At 43.4% G+C, this 23,592-nt stretch overlaps 1 protein-coding gene and 1 long non-coding RNA gene across 10 annotated transcripts in view; one reads left to right on the top strand and one right to left on the bottom strand.

Annotated features, from left to right (window-relative positions):
* The window catches only part of ATP8B1 (ATPase phospholipid transporting 8B1), a 158,756-nt gene extending 142,528 nt beyond the window's left edge, over positions 1 to 16,228 (top strand). For 7 of the 9 annotated variants that reach the window (XM_005586597.5, XM_074022460.1, XM_015439743.4 and 4 more), the window contains 6 exons: positions 5,830 to 6,053; positions 7,192 to 7,275; positions 8,610 to 8,855; positions 9,165 to 9,303; positions 13,790 to 13,920; positions 15,540 to 16,228. In XM_005586597.5, the coding sequence (XP_005586654.3) occupies positions 5,830 to 6,053; positions 7,192 to 7,275; positions 8,610 to 8,855; positions 9,165 to 9,303; positions 13,790 to 13,920; positions 15,540 to 15,764 (1,049 nt within the window). In that variant the 3' untranslated portion in view covers positions 15,765 to 16,228. Of the gene's footprint in view, positions 1 to 1,075; positions 1,149 to 5,829; positions 6,054 to 7,191; positions 7,276 to 8,609; positions 8,856 to 9,164; positions 9,304 to 13,789; positions 13,921 to 15,539 lie in introns of all 9 variants that reach the window. The other 2 variants (XR_012427120.1, XR_012427119.1) reach the window with 1 other exon arrangement.
* LOC141409026 (uncharacterized) lies at positions 15,836 to 18,181 on the bottom strand. Its single transcript, XR_012427122.1, has 2 exons — positions 16,238 to 18,181; positions 15,836 to 15,901 (listed from the first exon to the last, which is right to left on the bottom strand). It is a non-coding gene; the product is annotated as an uncharacterized lncRNA (long non-coding RNA).
* Positions 18,182 to 23,592: the final 5,411 nt, after the last annotated feature.

The raw sequence follows: 23,592 nt of genomic DNA on the forward strand, positions 1-23,592 counted from the left end.
TGGAGGGGGGAATTTATCCTTATATTTTTCTTCTTTTACATAGATGTGGTGTATTTTTTCCCCTCTATCCCATATTTCGGGTTTATTAAAAGCCCTGATATTGGCTGGGCACAGTGGCTCACGCCTATAATCCCAGCACTTTGGGAGGCCAAAGTGGGCGGATCACAAGGTCAGGAGTTCGAGACCAGCCTGACAAGATGGTGAAACCCCATCTCTACTAAAAATACAAAAATTAGCCAGGTGTGGTGGTGCACACTTGTAATCCCAGCTACTCGGGAGGCTGAGGCAGGAGAATCACTCAAACCCAGGAGGCGGAGGTTACAGTGAGCTGAGATTGCGCCACTGCACTCCAGCCTGGGCGACAGAGACTCCATTTCAAAAAAACAAAACAAAACAAAACCCTGATATTTAATAAGTTTTGTAAGACATAAATTGTTGAGCTCTGGTGCTTGCTTTGACAATGTCATTCTCCTTCACCTAAGCATTTCTTTCTGGGACTTTCTTCCTACCTTTGGTAAATCTGTGGGAACTTCATCATTGGGTCACCTGGAGTGAGTTTAGAGTTTTAGCATTGAAGAAAAGCTTCCGTGTTTTCTCACCATCCTCCTGACCTCCCTAGAAGGCTGCCTTTTGCTGGATGCTAGAAGTTAAGTTCACACAAGTAAAAGATTGAGTCCTGCCTTGCAGAAATACAGTTGTGCTGGTATTAAAGCCTGCAGAACCACACCCGCGGCCCTCATCTCTATGTCTGAATCCTGTTCCTTTTTCCTCCCTCTGTTACTATAAGGGAGTATCTTGTAATAAAAATACTTAAACTAATGACCTGGATATTCATCCTCATCCTATTGCCAAAATCTGGTGTCACCTCGGGCTTATGCTCAGGTTTCAGTTTTCTCATCGGAAAAGAAAATAATCCCCAATGTCACCTCCAGCTCTGTCGTATTATCACTGAGCTGAAGTATTACCTGACTATACATAGGTAATTGCATGCTCCTGTGGTGCTTAAATGCATTATATATAACTAGACTTTTCAGTCTATTTTGTGGCTCATGAGTCTGTCTCTTTCTTTTCTTAGTCTCCTCCTCCTCCTCGATGTATACTAAGAATATTCCAACTTTATCTTCCTCAACAGGAGTCAGCTGTATGATGTATGTCATCTTGCCTTCTTTACCAGTGCGTATGTCTGTCGTCACTAGCAGTTTAATTCATCCACACGGGGTTTTTTTTTTTTTTTTTTTTTGCATGTGCTTGCCCTACCATGCAAATGGTATTGCTTGCTTGGAATTAGATCTATCTCTTTCCTCCATAGCCAGCCAGCTCTAGTTTATTTTCCATTACGTACCTTTAACATAACTAGCTGTGCCAAAAGGACAAGTCAAACATGATTTTTATTCAGTTATAAAGTAGTCTTCTAGATAATGGAAGGGGACGGGTTTGCTTTGGAGATTTATCAACTGATTATGTGACTTAGGCTTGAAACATTTTGTTCCTCTGAGTTCAGCAATGAGAGGGATTGCACAAAGTCAACATAGATAATCTTAGAGGGGCTTGTTTTCCTCAAGTTGTTTTAAAATTTTTATTAAGCACTGTTATATGCCAGGTGCATTTAGAAAAAAAAGAAAAAATTAAAAAGGTCTCCCTCTGTGACCCAGGCTGGAGTACAGTGGCACAACCTTGGCTCACTGCAACCTCTACCTCCTGGCCTCAAGCAATCCTCCCATCTCAGCCTCCCAAGTAGCTGGGACTACAGGCATGAGCCACCAGGCCTAGCTAATTTTTATGTTTTTTGTAGAGTGGGGAATTTGCCATGTTGCTCAGGCTGGTCTCGAACTCCTGGGCTCAATCTGCCTGCCTCAGTCTCCCAAAGTGCTGGGATTACAGGCATGAGCCTCCGCACCTTGTCCCAGGTACTTTTATATGTAAGTTGTAGAGCATCCCTTTGGGATAATAATATAGGAAACTTTGGGGGTCTCCTTAGACTAACTAATACAAGTAGTATTAGTGCCTTTATGTACTTTGTAAAAGCTGTCATTTCTTCCAACTGCATCAAGAACAATATACAGAAAGATTAGCCAAGTATGGTGGCATGCACAGGTAGTCCCAGCTACTTGGGAGGCTGAGACAGGAGGATCACTTGAGCCTGGGAGGTTGAGACTACAGCGAGCCATGTTTGCGCCACTGCACTCCAGCCTGGGTGACACAGCAAGACCCTTTCCCCAACAACAACAAAAAAGCACACACACACAAAAGCACACACACACACACACACACACACACACACAGAGAAATTGTTGGTCATAAAGTAGTCGAGTGAAATTCAAGTGTCAAAAAATAATCTGAGCATTTGCTAACATTCATGTTTAGCAGTATAGTCTGGAAGAAGTGAAGGAATCATGACCCACCATGTTTTTGCCCCTAGCAAGGATCCAAGGACTATCACAGACTGCCTTCTCCCTCTATCCTACCTGAAGATATCTCATACCAGCTGGGTGGATGTTGTCTTTTCTTGGTCTTAGACCCTGAGAATATACATGAAGCAGGAGAGAGATAAAGGCAAGGTGGGACATGGTGGCTCACGCCTGTAATCCCAGCACTTTGGGAGGCCAAGGCAGGCAGATCACTTTAGGTTGGGAGTTCGAGACCAGCCTGGCCAACATGACGAAACCCCGTCTCCACTAAAAATACAAAAATTAGCCAGGCATGGTGGCGGGCACCTGTAATCCCAGCTACTTGGGAGTCTGAGGCAGGAGAATCACTGGAACCTGGGAGGCAGAGGTTGCACTGAGCCAAGATCGCGCCACTGCACTCCAGCCTGGGCGACAGAGCAAGACTCCATCTCACAAAAAAAAAAAACAAAAAACAAACAAACAAACAAAAAACACACACAAAAAACGGCAAGAGGGATTATTGCTGCAGTGAGGAAATAATCCTTTTGTTAAGGAATGATAAAGGAGTGCCTACCAGTGAATCACCTAACACCCCATTTGAGATTTCAGGAAACTCTAAGTGCCTATACTTAAATATTACAAAAAAGACCAATGTCACCTTGTAGTGTATCTGTTCAGTGCTTTTGGTTGCCCTGGGAACTATGACAGTGTTCATTTCACATTTGTCCTTCGTCTCCTCAGTGGGAAAGTTGAGGACTGGGGCAGGACCAGGGCCTGGGACAGGGGTTCCTCTTCCTCAGCCGCATCAGCCAAGAGAATCTCAGCATTTTCCTCGGTGGCTTGTTCGGGAAAGAAAAGGCCATGGTTTGGCAGGAAAGCACAGTTTGGCAACCATGCTGGTCATAGGAAATATTTGTGTGTTTTCAAAGAGATCGTAAATATTATATGAGATGCAATTTGTTCTGTTTTTTTAGAACTGCAAAGTGTTACTGAAAACGTAGGTTTGGAAACATCATCACAGTTGTGTTTTGAATTGCCAGACCTTGTGTTCTATAACTAGGGCAGGATTTGTGAAGCTTCTTTTTAGTTAGAAACGCCTCAGCTTTGCAGCCACTGTTCAGGGTCTGAGTAACAATAGGTTGTGTTCTCCAACATATCTTTTCTAAATGATCTTGTCTATCTTCACATACTTTTAAGACCCAGACAAAACTAATCATTCTCTAATTTGAAAGTGTTATTTATGACTATTGGAAGGATTTTATACATTCTGCAAACCTTCCCCCTGTAAAGAAAAAAAAAAATGTCTTAAGGTCCTGGAGGGCCATGAATAAGATTTTGAAAGTTTAATAGTTTCTTAGTTAAAACTCTTTTGATTACAAGTATTGGAGAACAACCAAAGCTAGCTTAAGAAAAAAGTAAATTTGGGGGGGTGGGAGGCGAGGGGAGGGAACCTAGAGGATGGGTCAATAGGTATAGCAAACCACCATGGAACACGTATACCCAAGTAACAAACCTGCACATTCTGCACAGGTATCCTGGAACTTAAAAGAAAAAAAAGAAAAAAGTAAATTTATTTAAAAAGATACAAAGACACCTCCTGTTGTCCAAGAAGCAGCTAGGCCTCAGGAAGATACTGGAACAAGGACATAGATTTGCACCAGGAACCCGGTGTCTATCTCTCTCTCTCCCCCTCTGTCTCCCTTTCCTTCTTCTTCCCCTCCTTCCCTCTCTCCCCTCCCTCCCTTCTCCCCACCCTTCTCTCCCCTCATTCTCTCTCCCCATTTTCTCCCTCCATTCTCTCCCTTCTCCCCACAACTCTCCCCTCCTAGTTTTTTTCTCTGCCCCTTAGAAATCTTCAGGAAGAAATATATCTATTTTGGCCAGGCACAGTGGTTCATGCATGTAATACCCCAGCATTTGGGGAGGCCAAGGTGGGTGGATCACCTGAGTTCAGGAGTTCAAGACCTGCCTGGACAACATGATGAAACCCTGTCTCTACAAAAATTAGCTGGGTGTGGTGGCACACACCTGTAATCCTAGCTACTCGGGAGGCTGAGGCACGAGTATTGCTTGAACCCAGGAGGCAGAGGTTGCAGCGAGGCGAGACTGCACCATTGCACTGCAGCCTGGATGACAGAGCAAGATTTCATCTAAAAAAAAAAAAAAGAGAGAGAGAGAGAGAAAGAAATATAACTATTTTTTTTTTTTTTTTTTTTGAGACGGAGTCTCGCTCTGTCGCCCGGGCTGGAGTGCAGTGGCCGGATCTCAGCTCACTGCAAGCTCCGCCTCCCGGGTTTACGCCATTCTCCTGCCTCAGCCTCCCGAATAGCTGGGACTACAGGCGCCCGCCACCTCGCCCGGCTAATTTTTTGTATTTTTAGTAGAGACGGGGTTTCACCGTGTTAGCCAGGATGGTCTCGATCTCCTGACCTCGTGATCCACCCGCCTCGGCCTCCCAGAGTGCTGGGATTACAGGCTTGAGCCACCGCGCCCGGCCATAAATATAACTATTTTTTACCTCAAGAATTTAGACCTTAAAATTCTAGACACAAAATAACTGACTTCTAATTCCAGAATATCAAGAGAGAGACTGGCTCAACTTGGGTTATCTGTCAGTCAGGGTTTAGCATGGGAAACAGACCTCAGTTGGTATTTAAGCAAGAAATGATTAAGACAGGGGACTAGGTACTTTCAAAAGCTCTGGATGGTCTACAGAAGCAGGTTCTAGGCTGGGTCACTGACCAGAAGAGCTTCTACCCTTCTGGTAAGTGGTAAGAGGTTCCTCTAAAGAGCTTCTAATTAAGAAGCCTGTCAACATTCAGGTAGCTGGAAAGTAGATATGAGCTCTGCTGCAGAAATGCCAAAAGAGGAAGGGATGCTGGGCTCCGATTCACTTCTGCTTCCAAGTCATAAGTGGATCTAAACAGTGGAACCTAATTCACAAAGAGCCTAGCTGCAAGGGAGTCTGGGAAATGTAGGGTTTTTATTTCCTTTCCCATCTCTCTAATTAGAGAGATGGTGGAATCAAGTTGGGGGAGCCGATTTGTAGTACCTACCACAAATTATGTATCTGCCCATGACTGATACAGCTGCTGCCAGAGAGGCAAGGACACAGTGTACACATGGGTGCCTGGGGCTCACCCTGTGGGTGGAAGGGATGGCTGTGATCTGGGCAGATAATCCAAATGGAATTCACCACCCACATGAGATCCTTTCCCAAATATTTATGGAGGCCCTACTATGTGCTCTGTTTAGCAACTTGTAACTGACTTTGAGTTGAGTTCAAGAGCTGGGGGCGAGGGATGGTGAGCAAGAGCTTCTGTATTATTGTTCCATCAATGTCTGTCTTTGTTTTTTGTTTGCTATGAAACCTTTTTATCATCTGATGTTTTGCCTCACAATCGGCTTATGATTCACAGTGTTTTCTCCCTCTGCCCTATAGCTGCCCACATTGGCGTTGGAATAAGTGGACAAGAAGGAATGCAAGCTGTCATGTCGAGTGACTATTCCTTTGCTCAGTTCCGCTATCTGCAGAGGCTACTGCTGGTGCATGGCCGGTGGTCTTACATAAGGATGTGCAAGTTCCTACGATACTTCTTTTACAAAAACTTTGCCTTTACTTTGGTTCATTTCTGGTACTCCTTCTTCAATGGCTACTCTGCACAGGTAATGTAATGTTGTTGTTATTATTGTCATTTACTAAGTAGAGCTCTTAAATGAATAAAATTCTCGTTCTGAAAAACCAAATTGTTTCTTCTATATTTGTAGTTTTGGGGCTGTGTCTCCTTACAGTTGGGGCATAATTAAGAATGATCATGACTTCTCTAAATGTTTCTGGTGCTGTAAAAACATTTTGCCTTAGAAAGGAAGGGGTTTGGCCGGGCACAGTGGCTCATGCCTATAATCCCAGCACTTTGGGAGGCTGTGGCAGGTAGATATCCTGAGGTCAGGAGTTCGAGATCAGTCTGGCCAACACGGTGAAACCCGGTCTCTACTAAAAATACAAAAATTAGCCGGGTGTGATGGCAGGCACCTGTAATCCCAGCTACTCGGGAGGCTAAGGCAGGAGAATCACTTGAGCCCGGGAGGCAGAGGTTGCGGGTGAGCCAAGATTGTGCCATTGCACTCCAGCCTGGGCAAGACTTTGTCTTTTTTTAAAAAAAAAAAAAAAAAAGAAAGGAGGGGATTTGCTTGTATGCTTTTGTCTTTATCTTTGGTTATTTTTTCATGTTACCTTGCCATTAATAGTAGTGATAACAGGGCTGGGTGCAGTGGCTCATGCTTATAATCCCAGCACTTTGGAAGGCCGAGGTGGGCGGATCACCTGAGGTCAAGAGTTGGAGACCAACCTGGCCAACATGGTAAAACCCCGTCTCAACAAAATATATAAAAATTAGCCAGACATGGTGGCGTGTGTTTGTAATCCCACCTACTTGGGAGGCTGAGGCAGAAGAATTGCTTGAACCTGGGAAGCAGAGGTTACAGTGGGCCAAGATTGTGCCACTGTACTCCAGCCTGGGCGGCAGAGTGAGACCTGTGTCAGGAAAAAAAAAAAAAAAAAAAAGAATAGTGATAACAGGCCAGGCGCATAGACTTTTGCCTATAATCCCAACACTTTGGGAGGCTGAGAAGGGGAAATCGCTTAAGGCCGGGAGTTCGAGGCCAGCCTAGGCAACATAGCAAGACCCCATCTCTATTAAAACAAACAAACAAAATGTTAAATAAAGGAAGTAGAGGAGTATGTGCTAACTAGGCTGGCATGTGTCTTTGTTGGTGACGTGGAGCCTCTGTCCTCCCCTCACAGACTGCATACGAGGACTGGTTCATCACTCTCTACAACGTGCTATACTCCAGCCTGCCCGTGCTCCTCATGGGACTGCTCGACCAGGTAGGAGCCTCGCACGAGCAGGGACACTTCAGGACAGATGAGCACGCGTTAGAGAAGTCCCAAGCAAATGTTTCAATGCATTCTTCTGGTTTACTTCTTTCTGATCAAACCCTATTATAATTCTGTTGTCAGGCATCAAGGGTCAAGGCTATGCTTCTTGTTTTGTAGTAAGGAAAGAGGATTTCTCTGTAGTCCCTGCTACTCAGTAGGCTGATGCAGGAGTATGATTTGAGCCCAGGTGTTCAAGTCTAGCCTGGGCAACAAAGTGAGACCCCATCTCTAAGGCAAAAAAAAAAAAAAAAAAAAAAAGACAGAAAGAGAGAAAAGAGGATTTCTGTGACTGGGGTTGAATTCATTGGCACATATATTTGTTATGTTCCTTTTAGACAGTAAGACCTTACTATGAAGATACCTGAAGGCATGGTGGATCATACCTGTAATCCCAGCAGTTTAGGAGGCTGAGGCAGGCAAATTGCTTGAGGTTAGGAGTTTGAGACCAGTCCTGGCAACATAGGGAGACCCCATCTCTACAGAAAAACTTAAAAATTAGTAGGCATGGTAGTGCATACCTGTGAAGTCCCAGCTACTTGGGAAGATGAGGTGGGAGGATCACTTGAGCCTGGAAGGTTGAAGCTGCAGTGAGTTATGTTTGTGCCACTGCGCTCCAGGCTGGGCAACAAACTGTCTCAAAAAAAAAAAAAGAAAGAAAGAAAGAAAGAAAGGAAGAAAGGAAGAAAGGAAGGAAGAAAGGAAGAAAGAAAAGCAAAAAAGAAAAGAAAAAAAAGCACCTAAGAGTCCAATATGTCTCTACAATAATAATTTACTCATTTTAAAGTAAGTTTAAATCCTTTCCAAAATTTATGTAGCCAGTGTATATTTTTATCTAATACCAATTCTTAAAAAGAAGTACTATAAAGACTAAAAAATAATAATTTATAATTAACTCATCAACTTGCATGAGAAAATTTTTCCCCAAAGGATTTGCAACAATATATATTCACTCAGGAGGTAAAAATAGCCTCAGGAGGTAAAAATTCACTCAGGAAAAAAAATATTTTTTGACATTACTAATTTGTTTTCTTTTCATAAGTAGCAAAGTAATAAACTTATACCTAGCCCATTTCTAAATTAAATATTAAGTAATGGTGGTCTAAACAATGAGGTGGAGCTCTGCACACCACAAATATTGCAGGATTGATCGATTATCTTGTTTAGTTTGTGCCTTCCTAAAATTTAACAGCAGGCTGCAACTTTTTGTGAGATATTCATTATAATGTATCTCTGACTGCTTTGACCTGATGAATCAAATATCATCATTTTGTTTTCTCCTTAAGGATGTGAGTGACAAACTGAGCCTCCGATTCCCTGGGTTATACATAGTGGGACAAAGAGACTTACTATTCAACTATAAGAGATTCTTCGTAAGCTTGTTGCATGGGGTCCTAACATCGATGATCCTCTTCTTCATACCTCTTGGAGCTTATCTGCAAACCGTAGGGCAGGATGGAGAGGCACCTTCTGACTACCAGTCTTTTGCTGTCACCATTGCCTCTGCTCTTGTAATAACAGTCAATTTCCAGGTACGTGGCTTGCATTGGCCGTATTCAGTGTCTATTGGTACCTATCTATATTTCTGTATATAGGGTGGCGTGCACATCCAACTGACTCCCACTGCACCTGTGCCACTTACAAAATATAAATGCTATTTTCATCTCTTATACCAAGCACATTTTCTATTTCTTGCCTGAGTCAAGGATGGTTTAGTTTCTGGTCCAGTATTCAAGTCACATCATGCCTAACGTGCTGAATTCTGTTTTCAGGATTGTTAGATCCTTTATTTCTTGCTAACTCCCCAAAATGAATGCTGTTTTTCTCTGGTTTCTCAACAGATTGGCTTGGATACTTCTTATTGGACTTTTGTGAATGCTTTTTCAATTTTTGGAAGCATTGCACTTTATTTTGGCATCATGTTTGACTTTCATAGTGCTGGAATACATGTTCTCTTTCCATCTATATTTCAATTTACAGGTTGGTATTTTCAAAATTCCAAAAATAAATGTACAGACAAATGTCAGTAGTTTAGATTTTGACATAACTTCTGGTAAGTAATAAAATATACAAGGTGGAATGGCCAGGCGCAGTGGCTCACACCTATAATTCCAGCACTTTGGGAGGCCGAGTCAGGTGGATTGCTTGAGCCCAGCAGTTCAAGACCAGCCTGGACAACATGGCAAAACCCTATCTCTACAAAAAATACAAAAAAAATTAGCCATGCATGGTGGCACATGCCTGTAGTTCTAGCTTCTGGAGAGGCTGAAATGGGAGGATTGCTTGACCTGGACGTTGCAGCTACAGTGAGTGGTGATCGCACTGCTGTACTCCAGCCCAGCTGACAGAGCGGGACCCAGTCTCAAAAAGAAAAAAACAAAGCAAAACAAAACAAATATATACAAAGTATTAAGTATTGCTAGTGAAAAATTAATGTTCTGTCTGGAAATTAAGTGGTGATGGTGTGTTAAAAGTGCGTAACATGATGGGAGGAAAACAAATTAAAATAGCTTTACAATAGCGCTGTACATGGTTGAATTAGATAACTTAAGATTTAAAAGGCTAAATAAAAGCCTGTTCTTTCTTTCTCATAAAACCTAATATTGGGGCGACATGTGGTGGCTCATGCCTATAATCCCAGCACTTTGGGAGGCCAACACAGCAGGATCTCTTGAATCCAGGAGTTCAAGACAAGCCTAAGCAACATAAGGAGAACTCGTTTCTACCCCCCCCCAAAAAAAAAATTGAAAAAAAATTAATGGGCATGGTGGTACACACTACACACTGGTGATTCCAGCTCCTCAGGAGGCTGAGGTGGGAAGGATTGCTTGAGCCTGGGAGATCGAGGCTACAGTGAGCCATGATTATGCCACCCCAGCCTGGGTGACAGAGTGAGACCCTTTCTTAAAAAAAAAAATCCCCAAAACCTAGTATTGGTAGGTTTTTGGAAAAGTGAGTATACAAGTATTGCTGGTAACACTGAAATATATTTTAAGTTTTCCAAACATCTGAAAATGCATAAGGGATTATAAAACTTTTTACACATTTTGGCCAGGTATTTCTACTTGGGGAAAGTATCCTAAGATAATAAAACACACGAAGTTTTGGCAAAGCTAATTTGTACAGATGGCTCCACCATAACATTTCTAATTGTAAACAAGAGGAAAAAATGGAAATAACCCAAGACCTAAGAATATTATTAAATTAGCTAATCATACCATGAAATACCAGTATGATGAAATTCTAGAATTCAAAAGTGGTCAACATTATTAGAAATATGTGCGCAGGCCAGGCACAGTGGCTCACCCCTATAGTCCCAGCAGTTTGGGAGGCTGAGACAGGAAGATCACTTGAGCCTAGGTGTTCAAGACCAGCCTGGCAACATAGCGAGACCCTGTCTCTTAAAAAAAATAATAATAAAGTAATAAAAAAGAGACAAATAAGAAATATGTGTGCAGAGCAATAAGTAAATTGATAGAAAACAAAATAGTTACGTGACCAATGATTACAATTGCATAAAATATACAACAAAATGACAAATGCTAGAATGAATTTGAAGTGATAAAAATATCATAAATATTATAAATATAAAATATTAATAAAAATTATGAACTGGAATTCATGAGCTTCTTATTTTGAATAGAGAGCTTGGACTCACAATGAAAAACAATCCCCATAAACTAGTTTCCCTGGCCGGGCGTGGTGGCTCATGCCTGTAAACCCAGCACTTTGGGAGGCTAAAGTGGGCAGATCACGAAGTCAGGAGATCGAGACCATCCTGGCTAATATGGTGAAACCCCATCTCTACTAATAAATAGAAAAAATTAGCCAGGTGTGTTGGTGGGCACCTATAGTCCCAGCTACTCGAGAGGCTGAGGCAGGAGAATGGCGTGAACCCAGGAGGTGGAGCTTGCAGTGAGCCGAGACCGTGCCACTGCACTCCAGCCTGAGCGACAGAGTGAGACTCAGTCTCAAAAAAAAAAAAAAAACTAGTTTCCCTGTACAAGATTTAGATTTTTATGACCAGTTGTTGGGTTGTAAAAGTCCGTTGCTGTGGTAACCCTTTCCTTCTTGGGATTCAGCTCAGCTTTTTGTGATTTCCTTTACTAACTCTGTGTTTTAAAATACTAGTAACCCAGTTACTTAGCATATTCCCATAGGGAGTTTTTTAATCCCATACACACTTAGCAGGGTAAAAACCACATTTAAAATAAATAAAGACCATTGTTTTTTTTTTGTTTTTTTTTTTTTTTTTCTGGAGACGGAGTCTCGCTCTGTCGCCCAGGCTGGAGTGCAGTGGCCGGATCTCAGCTCACTGCAAGCTCCGCCTCCCGGGTCTACGCCATTCTCCTGCCTCAGCCTCCCGAGTAGCTGGGACTACAGGCGCCCGCCACCTCGCCCGGCTAGTTTTTTGTATTTTTTAGTAGAGACGGGGTTTCACTGTGTTAGCCAGGATGGTCTCGATCTCCTGACCTCGTGATCCGCCCGTCTCGGCCTCCCAAAGTGCTGGGATTACAGGCTTGAGCCACCGCGCCCGGCCAAGACCATTGTTTTTACAAACTGAGAGTGTAAGTACAGAAAACATGATGAGAAACATGGCTCTAAAAGATGGTCATTTGATTTTGAAAATTGGGTCATGTCTGTGATTATGTGATTGTATTATTGAATTGAATTATTACTTCATCTGACATAAAAATTCAGAAAACAAACTGCAGTGGAAAAGCACGGCTCCAGTCAGGCAGAAGGAGGTTTTAATTCAGGCATTGCCATGGTTGGTTTTGTTAGCTTGGGCAAACTTTTTAACTTCTCCATAACACAATTTACTTATGTGACACAGGGATAATACCCATCTCTCAGAACTGATTCAATGACATGATCTGTATAAAACACCAGGTACTGGCAGTACTAGCATTTTTTTTTTTTTTTTTTGAGATGGAGTCTCGCTTTGTCACCCAGGCTGGAGTACAGTGGCACAATCTTGGCTCACTACAACCTCCACCTCCCGGTTTCAAGCCTCCAGAGTAGATGGGACTACAGGCACCTGCCTTCATCCTGGCTAATTTTTGTATTTTTGTAGAGACAGGGTTTCACCATGTTGACCAGGCTGGTCTTGAACTCCTGACCTCAGGTGATCTGCCCACCTCGGCCTCCCAAAGTGCTGGGATTACAGGCGTGAGTTACCACGCCCAGCCTGGTAGTGCTATAGCTTTTATTATTTGGAGTTTCAAACCAGAACTAAAATTGAAAAGCGCTTTTTTTTTTTTTGAGATGGAGCCCAGGCTGGAGTGCATTGGCACGATCTTGGCTCACTGCAATCTCCACCTCCCAGGTTCAAGTGATTCTCATGCCTCAGCCTCCCAAATAGCTGGGATTACAGGCATGCATCACCACGCCCGGCTAATTTTGTATTTTTAGTAGAGACGGTTTCACCATGGTAGCCAGGCTGGTCTCGAACTTCCCACCTCAGGTGATCCACCCACCTCGGCCTCCCAAAGTACTGGGATTACAGGTGTGAGCCACCACGCCCGGCTGAAAAGTGCTTTTTTAAATCCTTAAATTCAGAAGGCCAGGTGTCGTGGCTTATGCCTGTAATCCCAGCACTTTGGGAGGCCAATGTGGGCGAATCACTTGAGTTCAGGAGTTTGAGACCAGCCTGGGCAACATGGTGAAACCCCATCTCCACAAAAAATACAATAGTTAGCCAAGTGTGGTGGTGCACACCTATAGTCCCAGCTATTTAGGACACTGAGGTAGGAGGTCACTTGAGCCCAGCAAGTTGAGGCTGCAGTGAGCCATGATAACACCACTGTACTCCAGCCTGGGTAACAGAGTGAGACCCTATCTCAGAAAAAAAGTCAGAAGTCTTGATCACCTAACTTTGCATTTTTAATCAATGCAATGTCAACAAATGTGCTTTTTTTCCTTATTTGCTCACTTATGTACATTTGCCTTGTTTCAAATAATTTACCTTCCCAATTTTGCTTTGCTTAGTCTGATTTTAAAATGTCTTTTCTTTGAGTCATAATGGATATTTTGGGGAGTCCAATCTGGTGGTAAAACTTTACCATAAATGATCTATTTATAGATTATGAAATATTAACTATTTTTTTTTTTTTTTTTTGAGACAGAGTTTTGCTTTTGCTTTGTCACCCAGGCTGGAGTGCAGTGGCATGATCTCGGCTCACTGCAACCTCCGCCTTCCAGGTTCAAGCAATTCTCCTGCCTCCTGAGTAGCTGGGACTACAGGTGAATGCCACCACACCCAGCTGATTTTTTGTATTTTAGTAGAGACGGGGTTTCACCATGTTGCCCAGGCTGGTCTCGAACTCCTGAGCTCTGGCAATCCACCCACCTTGGCCTCCCAAAGTGCTAGGATTACAGGCATGAGCCACCGCACCTCGTGAAATATTAACTATGTTCTTAGGAAAAAGGGACCACAGTGATTCATTTGCCATGTTCTTTACAGGCACAGCTTCAAACGCTCTGAGACAGCCATACATTTGGTTAACTATAATCCTGACCGTTGCCGTGTGCTTACTGCCCGTCGTTGCCATCAGATTCCTGTCAATGACCATTTGGCCATCAGAAAGTGATAAGGTATATCGAATATAGTCCTCTCCCAAATCTGTCCCTCACAGAAACCAAAGCGTTTCCCAACAGCACCTTTCCTGCAAAATTCTAAGCTCATGGGAAGTTTTGTAAGAATGATTTTTCATGATTGTTTCTCTTTCTTTAACTCTATCTCACAAATAAGTCTTTTGGAATTGGGAATTTAGTGTACTTTCTTTTTAATACAAAGATTACCAAACATAAACAAAAAAGGGAGACTAGAATAATGAGCCCCGTATATCTATCCCCTCAGTTTAACAATTACTGTGTTAACATTTTGTCATACAAATCAGATTGGGTTTTTTTCTTTATTTAAATAAAAATGTACCTTCTGTAGCAGGACCCTTTGAGCTACAAGGAACCGAAATCTGTGACTCAAAATATCTCTACAGTAGTGCGTCATCATTAATCATTAGCAGACTTCAGGCCCAGCGGATTGAGCAACTTAATGTCAAAAAAGGATTGGGCAGGTTCTTGCCATCTCTCCTCCCAGAAACCTTCATTATTAGCTTCATATGGATGCTGGAAGATGGCCAGAGCAGTTCTGGGCATCACATCCTGACATATCAGTGTCGGGGAGAGATAAGATACTATTCTGTAGCTCCTTAGGGGCCATGGAACTTCTCACCCAAGGGCCCCAGTACAGTGCCTTCAGGTCTTATGTGCCAAAATTAGGTCACTTGCCCATTCTGGACTAGTTTAGCAAGGGAAATCAACCTGCCCACCGCCCATGAGAAATGTGGCTGTCGGGGGTTGGGGGGGGTGATCTGAATACAATCAATTTCCACTAGAAAGAAGGAGAGAGCAGAGGCTAGTGAGGCAACCTTCAGTATCCCTCCGGTCTCCCTTTTGCAGTTCCAACAGTACACAGTAACAACCCGGAAAGGCCCTACTGAGTTTTCTCTTTGGCTGTACCCATCTGGTCTGAACTAGAAAAGGGTACTAGCTTCCGGGGAGTGGGAATCTCGGCTTTGCATTTTCTAGCTGTGTGACCTTGGCAAAGTTAGATAACCTTCCCTCAGCTTCTATATATATCTCCAGGTAGGTAGGTAGGTAGAACGATCGATCAATGTATGTATAACTATAGAGAGATGGATATAGATCTATATCATCATATCTATATGTCAATATATCTCTCCATAGATAAACAGATATAGCCAAGCATTGTGACTCACACCTGTAATCCCAGAACTTTTGGAGGCAGAGGCAGGTAGATCACTTGAGGTCAGGAGTTCAGGAGGACAGGACCAGCCTGGCCAACATGGTGAAAATACATACTAAATATACAACATAATAAAAATACAAAAATTAGGTGTGGCAGCGCGTGTAACCTCAGCTACTCAGGAGGCTGAGGCAGGAGGATCGCTTGAACCTGGGAGGCAGAGGTTGCAGTGAGCCAAGATCGCACCATTGCACTGCAGCCTGGGTGACAGAGCGAGACTCCATCTCAAAAAAAAAAAAAAAAAAAAGATATAGACACACACATACACACACACACTATAAAGTGGGGACAGAGCTGCCTGCATCAAAATGGGGCAGGCGTCTGGCCAGGCCTCCTCCCTGGAGTGGACCTTATCTTCATCCCTCCCCATCTCTCCCTCTTGCAGATCCAGAAGCATCGCAAGCGGTTGAAGGCGGAGGAGCAGTGGCAGCGGCGGCAGCAGGTGTTCCGCCGGGGCGTGTCATCGCGGCGCTCGGCCTACGCCTTCTCGCACCAGCGGGGCTACGCGGACCTCATCTCCTCCGGGCGCAGCATCCGCAAGAAGCGCTCGCCACTTGATGCCATCGTGGCCGATGGCACCGCGGAGTACAGGCGCACCGGGGACAGCTGATCCCTCACCCCCAGGCCGGGACGCGGCCACAGAGCACGTCTATTTTTTTATGAAAGATTCTCAGGACTTCGTGTGTGTGTGTGTGTGTGTGTGTGTGAATTGCATTCGTCACAAAGATATTGAAGACAATAAATAACCTTGGCCGGGCGCGGTGGCTCACGCCTGTAATCCCAGCACTTTGGGAGGCCGAGACGGGCGGATCACGAGGTCAGGAGATCGAGACCATCCTGGCTAACACGGTGAAACCCCGTCTCTACTAAAAAATACAAAAAACTAGCCGGGCGAGGTGGCGGGCGCCTATAGTCCCAGCTACTCGGGAGGCTGAGGCAGGAGAATGGCGTGAACCCGGGAGGCGGAGCTTGCAGTGAGCTGAGATCCGGCCACTGCACTCCAGCCTGGGCGACAGAGCGAGACTCCGTCTCAAAAAAAAAAAAAATAAATAAAATAAAAATAAAATAAAGACAATAAATAACCTTTATAACAAACTCCTTGGGTTGAACTATTAAATAGCAGAGCCAAGAAATAGGACTTTTAAAAGTTCTATTATTGGGCTGGGCGTGGTGGCTCATGTCTGTAATCCCAGCACTTTGGGAGGCTGAGGAGGGGAGATTACCTGAGGCCCGGAGTTCGAGACCAGTCCAGCCAACATGGTGAAACCCTGTCCCTACCATAAATTAAAAATGAGCCGGGCTTGGTGGTGGGCACCTGTAATCCCACCTGTTTGAGAGGCTGAAGCAGGAGAATCGCTTGAACCTGGGAGATGGAGGTTACAGTGAGCCAAGACTGTGCCACTGCACTCTAGCCTGGGTAACAGAGCAAAACTATGTCTTAAGAAAAATTTAAAAATAGGCCGGGCACGGTGGCTCATGCCTGTCATCCTAGCACTTTGGGAGGCCAAGGCGGGTGGATTACTTGAGGTCAGGAGTTCCAGACCAGCCTGGCCAACACAGTGAAACCCCGTCTCTACTAAAAATATAAAAATTAGCTGGAAATTGCTTGAACCTGGGAGGTGGAGCTTCCAGTGAGCCAAGATCGTGGCACTGCACTCCAGCCTGGGCAACAGAGTGAGACTCCATCTCCAAAAAAATTTTTTTTAATAATAATAAAAGTCCTATTATTCAACTGGTTATGTACACTATGGTTGAAAGGGAACGTTCTAATCCGGTCTCAATCCAGGGCAATAGAATTATAAAGCATGTTGTATTTCAGTTCAAATGGTATTGTATTATAAAATTAGTTACATTTTCCTTTGTGATCTTCAGCATAATTTCCCGGAGGCTCCTTTTTACCCTCCCTAGGCCACCTTAACATATTTTTAAATTTATAGTAGTAACGACAAATGACATCAGTGTTCATCATCTGAAAGCTAAGTGGTTCAATCACTTTTTCAAAGTTGATAGTAGATTGCATGGTTTCATGTTCTCCTCATATTGGTTTAATAATTCTATTTAATCAAGGAAAATAACTTCAGATTCCATAAAGTTTCAGTTTATTTTTGGTTTACTACTGGGTGAGACAGCACATTACATACTTTTACTATCAAATATTATTTTAGCAGCTTCCCATAGTACCAAATGATTTAATTCCCTACTCTCATTTTTTAAAGCATCTAAATATTTCTGGGCTTAAAAAAAAAAGGGTTTTTAAAAACCGAGGATATCAGTAATAAATTGCAGAATATTTTGTAAAGCTTTCTTTTGGAAAGCAAACTTTTGTGCCTGCCTATATGTAAAATATTTTATAAGGGACTTGAACAGAGACCTCACTCTTTTTCACTTGTCTTACGTCTTGAGAGAAAAGGCTATTGGCAGCCACATTCCTAAGACTGGGGAATGGTGTGTCCTTTTAAATTTGAAGATAACTTTAGGTAATTACGGAAACTCCTCAAAGAGGTAAAAGTAATTTTTTTCCAGACATTTTTCTCATTCTGTGTCTTTCACACACTAGTTTCCATAGTTCAATAATTCTGTTTTTTACCATCGGGCTGTGAATGTTCACAATATCAGTCCCGTTGAATTCCTATGAGGTAATCACAATGTGTATATAGTTCATTTTCTAGGTTTGATAAAAGAATGTATGGCTTTTTATTCTGTGGAAGTAAAATGCTGAACGTTTACAACTTTTCCTTGTAAATAAAAAATTGTTAAGTTTTTTTTTTTTTTTTACAGAAAAGTTAGCTTGTGTAATTCTGTTAGTTTCAGATTTCTCTCCTGTTTTCGCAAATTGTGAGAAAGATTGACAATGCAAATGTGTCAAAGACATACTGTTGGGTGCAATACTAACAATTTTAAAATGCAAATTTCTTTGGATAAATTATTTCTATATTCTGTAAATCTGAGATTTAATGTATATTTTGTTAAAAAAATGATTTAGTAAAATCTTTGAAAAGTATAATCTTCTAAAGTATTTAAATTGGCTTTTGTTGTTGTTGTTATTTTTAAGAATAGGGTATGTGACAGAAGAATCTAGTCCCACAAGGTTTCTAGAGGAATGCAGGGGTCCTTTAGTGGTGAGAAAGTCAGGGACAGGGAAACTAAGTGTTAGGGAAGAAGTGATGGAGAAAAGGTGATCAGGACTAGGCACTGTGGCTCACGCCTGTAATCTCAGTACTTTGGAAGGCTGAGGCAGGAGAATCACTTGAGGCCAGGAGTTTGAGACCAGCCTGGGCAACATAGCAAGACTCCGTCTTTTTAAAAAAAAAAAAAAAAAAACTGGGTGTAGTGGCATGTGCCTGTAGTCCCTGTTGCTTGGGCGGCTGAGGTGGGAGGATAACTTGAGCCCAGGAGTTTGAGGCTGCAGTGAGCTTTGCTCATGCCACTGTACTGAAGCCTGGGTGACAGAGCAAGACTCTGTCTCTAAAAGAATTAAAAAGTTGGTCAGACTTTAGAGACAGAGGGGTAAAGATTTAGGGTTAGGGAGGTCAGCCGGGCATGGTGGCTCATGCCTGTAATCCCAGCACTTTAGGAGGCTGAAGTGGGTGGGTCACTTGAGGCCAGGAGTTCGAGACCAGTCTGGCCAACATGGCAAAACTCTGGCTCTACTAAAAATACAAAAACTTAGCCGGGTGAGGTGGTGCACATCTGTAGTCCCAGCTACTCTGGGGGCTGAGGCAGGAGAATTGCTGGAACCCAGGAAGCGGAGGTTGCAGTGAGCCATGATTATGCCACTGTTCTCCAGCCTGGGCAATGGAGTGAGACTCTCTCAAAAAAAAAAAAAAAAAAAAAAGGATTAACTCTGGGTTTTTCCAACTGACTTCAACTCTTTAGCCAGAATGAAAGGAAAGGTAACCCTCAACCAAAAGTAAGGGCTGGGGCTGGGCATGGTGGCTCACGCATGTAATCCCAGCACTTTGGAAGGCCAAGGTGGGTAGGTCACCTGAGGTTAGGAATTCGAGACCAGCACGGCCAACATGGCGAAACCCCATCTCTTCTAAGAATAAAAAAATCAGCCAGGCATGGTGGTGCATGCCTGTAATCCCAGCTACTTGGGAAGCTGAGGCAGAAGAATCACTTGAACCTGGGAGATGAAGGTTGCAGTGGGCTGAGATTGTGACACTGCACTCTAGCCTGGGTGACAAAGCAAGACTCTATCTCAAAAAACAAAACAAAAAAAGTAAGGGCTGGGAAGTGAGCAGAGAGTCCTAGAAATACATGATGCATCGTTGGCAGAAAAATGAGCAAAGAGGAGTGAGTAAGGAAGTGGATGGGAGACCTGGGGTTTGAGGCTGCGGGAGTCTGACCAGGCTGTGGGACAGACAGCTCTTGGATGCAAGGGAAGCCATGACCCCACTAAGAAGGTTCTCTCTGCGTCAGAGATGGGAGACTCTTTGGGAGGCATAATTAGCAGCAGGTGATAGAAAAATATCAGTCTTGGGGTGCTTGGGGTTGGAGGAGATGGGCAAATTACTAGCCTCTGCAATATAAATGGCAGGAAAATCAAGTAAACCTGGGAGATCATCCCTAAAAAAATAAAAGTCACTTTTTCCTGCAATATACTTCTGTATTTAAGTTGTTTGAGGGATAAATGTTTTCAATCAAAGAGCACCACCTAAAGGTTCTTACTCATGTTCAGCACCAGAAACTGCTCAGTAACAACATCTGATGGGAATAAAATGATTCTTGAGAGACTTCAAAGTGATAGCAAAATGTACCCTAATGGAATCGAAATATATTTTAACAATTGCTGCCTTCATGTGATGTGAATGAAACTTAGGAAAACCGTCAGCTCCTAAGAGTCCTGCTAGAAAGTTAGGGCTGCACTATAACTTCTGGGGCATTTATAAAAATGAAAAGGCCTGTCAAAACACTGAAAACAATACAACGTAGATCTCAGGACAAAGTGGAGGTTGGGGCCCTTAAAAATAACCACTGTACTTTAGCCGGGCGAGGTGGCGGGCGCCTGTAGTCCCAGCTACTCGGGAGGCTGAGGCAGGAGAATGGCGTGAACCCGGGGGAGTGGAGCTTGCAGTGAGCCGAGATCGCGCCACTGCACTCCAGCCTGGGGCACAGAGCAAGACTCCGCGTCAAAAAAAAAAAAAAAAAAAAAAAAAAAAAAAAAACCACTGTAATGCAATCATTTTCTTTCTGCTAAAAAATACAGTAAAGGCCGGGCGCGGTGGTTCACGCCTGTAATCCCAGCACTTTGGGAGGCCCGGGCGGGCGGATCACCTGAGGCCAGGAGTTCGAGACCAGCCTGACCAACATGGAGAAACCCATCTCTACTAAAAATAAAAATTAGCAGGGCATGGTGGTGCATGCCTGTAATCCCAGCTACTTGGGAGGCTGAGGCACGAGCATCACTTGAACCCAGGAGGCAGAGTTTGAAGTGAGCCGAGATCACGCCATTGTACTCCAGGCTGGGCAACAAGAGTGACACTCCATCTCAGAGAAAAAAACAAACAAAAAGAAACAGCAAAAATGATTTTCTTGATTAGATATTTCTCCAAAGAAGAGATATAGCCGGGCACAGTGGGTAGCTCACGCCTGTAATCCCAACACTTTGGGAGGCCAAGGCAGATCACCTGAGGTCCAGGGTTTGAGACCAGCCTGACCAATATGATGTAACACTGTCTCTACTAAAAATACAAAAATTAGCTGGGAATGGTGGCATGTGCCTGTAATCCCAGCTACTCGGGAGGCTGAGACAGGAGAATTGCTTGAACCTGGAAAGTGGAGGCTGCAGTGAGCCGAGATCAAGCCACTGCACTCCAGCCTAGAAAACAAGAGAGAAACTCCACCTCAAAAAAAAAAAAAAAAAAAAAAAAGAGATATAAATGGTCAATAAGCATATGAAAATATGCTCAACATCATTAGTCATCAGGGAAAGTCATCAAAATTGAGGCTGGGTGCGGTGGCTTATGCCTGTAATCCCAGCACTATGGGAGGCTGAGGTAGGCGGATCACCTGAGGCCAGGAGTTGGAGACCAGCCTGGCCAACATGGTGAAATCCCATCTCTAGTAAAAATACAAAAATGAGCCAGGGGTGGTGGCATGTACCTGTAATCCCAGCTACCTGGGAGGCTGAGGCAGGAGAATCGTTTGAACCCAGGAGGCAGAGGTTGTGGTGAGCCGAGATTGCATCACCGCACTCCAGCCTGGGTGACAAAGTAAGACTCTGTGTCAAAGAAAAAAAAACAAAAAGAAAAAAAAAACACATCATACTAGAAAGGGTTGATTCTCCCTACAATAATTTAAAAATGGCATATATTCCTCATAAAAATGCCAACAGTTTCCTGTAATAGGCTGATTCAAAAGTTCATATGGAAAAATTAATGTCAGAAAACTGTAAGCAATGAGGTGAGACTACTCCTACCAGATATTACGCCATATTGTAATTTGAAAAACAGTTTCAGTGGTATGGTTCTGATGCATGATGACACAGACATTCCACGGAACAGAATAGAAAATCCAGAAATAGACACAAACACGTGAACATTTACTATATAAAGTGGCATCAAAGGTGGGTGGGGGAAAGATGGGCTTTTAAATAGATGGTGTTGAGACAAGAGGGAAACAAATTAGATATCATGCACTGTAGTAGAATAGACTCCAAATAATAAAGAGATTTAAATGTAAAACAAAAAAAAACTCATAAAAGTACTTGAAGAAAGGCCGGGCGCGGTGGCTCAAGCCTGTAATCCCAGCACTTTGGGAGGCCGAGGCGGGCGGATCACAAGGTCAGGAGATCGAGACCACAGTGAAACCCCGTCTCTACTAAAAATACAAAAAATTAGCCGGGTGCGGTGGCGGGCGCCTGTAGTCCCAGCTACTCAGGAGGCTGAGGCAGGAGAATGGCGGGAACCCGGGAGGCGGAGCTTGCAGTGAGCGGAGATCGCGCCACTGCACTCCAGCCTGGGCAACAGCGTGAGACTCCGCCTCAAAAAAAAAAAAAAAAAAAAAAAAAAAAAGTACTTGAAGAAAATCACGAGGAAATTCAAATACCGGAGTGGGGAAAGACTTTCTAATTAAGACTAAAAATCTAAAGCCTCAAAGGAAAGGCTAATAATTTCAAATACGTCAATATTTTTAAAACCCCCATTATGGCAAAAAAAAAGAAAAAGAAAAAAGGTATAAGCAAAGACAAATGGCAAAATGGAGAAAAAGTGTGCAAGTCTTAGTTCAGGCTGCTGTGACAAAATACCACAAACTATATGGTTTATATAAGCAACAGAAATTTTTTCTCACAGTTCTGGCAGAAGCTAGAAGTCTTAGGTCAAGGGATTGACAGATTTGGTGCCTGCTGAGAAAATGCTTTCTGGTTCGCAAATAGTGCCTTCTGACTCTGTCTCTACATGGTGGAAGGGGCCAACAAGCTCCTTCAGGACTATTTTATAAAGACATAATCCCTCCTGGTTTAATCACCTCTGAACGTCTCCACCTCCTAATATCACCTTGGAGATTAGCATTTCAGCATATGAATTTTAAGGGGGCACAAACCTTCAGACCTTCAGATAGCAGTCAAGGTTGTGGGGGAAAAAAAAAAGTCCGAGAAAAAGAAATACAAATGGGGCGGGGTACGGTGGCTCATCCCTGTAATCCCAGCACTTTGGGAGGTCCAGGTGGGCGTATTACTTGAGGCCAGGAGTTCCAGACCAGCCAGGCTAACATGGTGAAAACCCGTCTCCATTAAAAATACAAAAATTAACTGGGTGTGCAACTGTAGTCCCAGCTACTAGGGAGGCTGAGGCAGGAGAATAACTTGAACCTGGGAGGTGGAGGTTGCAGTGAATTGAGATTGCACCACTGCACTCCAGCTTGGGCAATAGAGCTAGACTCTGTCTCAAAAAAAAAGAAATACAAATGGCTCTTAAACACATGAAACGATCTTTAAACTTACCCGAAATAAAGCAGTGCAAATCAAAATGATTTTGACAAGCCATCTTCACCTATTAATTTGGCAAAAACAAGAAAGTTTGGTAATGCACTGTTAAGGCTGTGGCAAAACAAGCCTTCTAATTTATTACTGAAAAGTATATAAATTGAAACTCTAGGAAAGGCAATTTAGCCATAACCATTAATTTTTTTTTTTTTTTTTTTTTTTTTGAGACAGAGTTTAGCTCTGTCACCTAGGCTGGAGTGCAGTGGTGCAATCTCAGCTCACTGCAACCTCCGCCTCCCAGGTTCAAGCTATTCTCCTGCCTCAGCCTCCCGAGTAGCTGGGACTACAGGCACGTGCCACCACTCCCAGCTAATTTTTTGTATTTTTTTTTTAGTAGAGATGGGGTTTCACCATGTTAGCCAGGATGGTCTCGATCTCCTGACCTTGTGATCCGCCCGCCTCAGATTGCCAAAGTGTTGGGATTACAGGTGTGAGCCACCACGCTCAGTCC

This window comes from Macaca fascicularis, chromosome 18 (genome assembly GCF_037993035.2).
Source record: "Macaca fascicularis isolate 582-1 chromosome 18, T2T-MFA8v1.1".
Taxonomy (NCBI): Eukaryota; Metazoa; Chordata; class Mammalia; order Primates; family Cercopithecidae; genus Macaca; species Macaca fascicularis.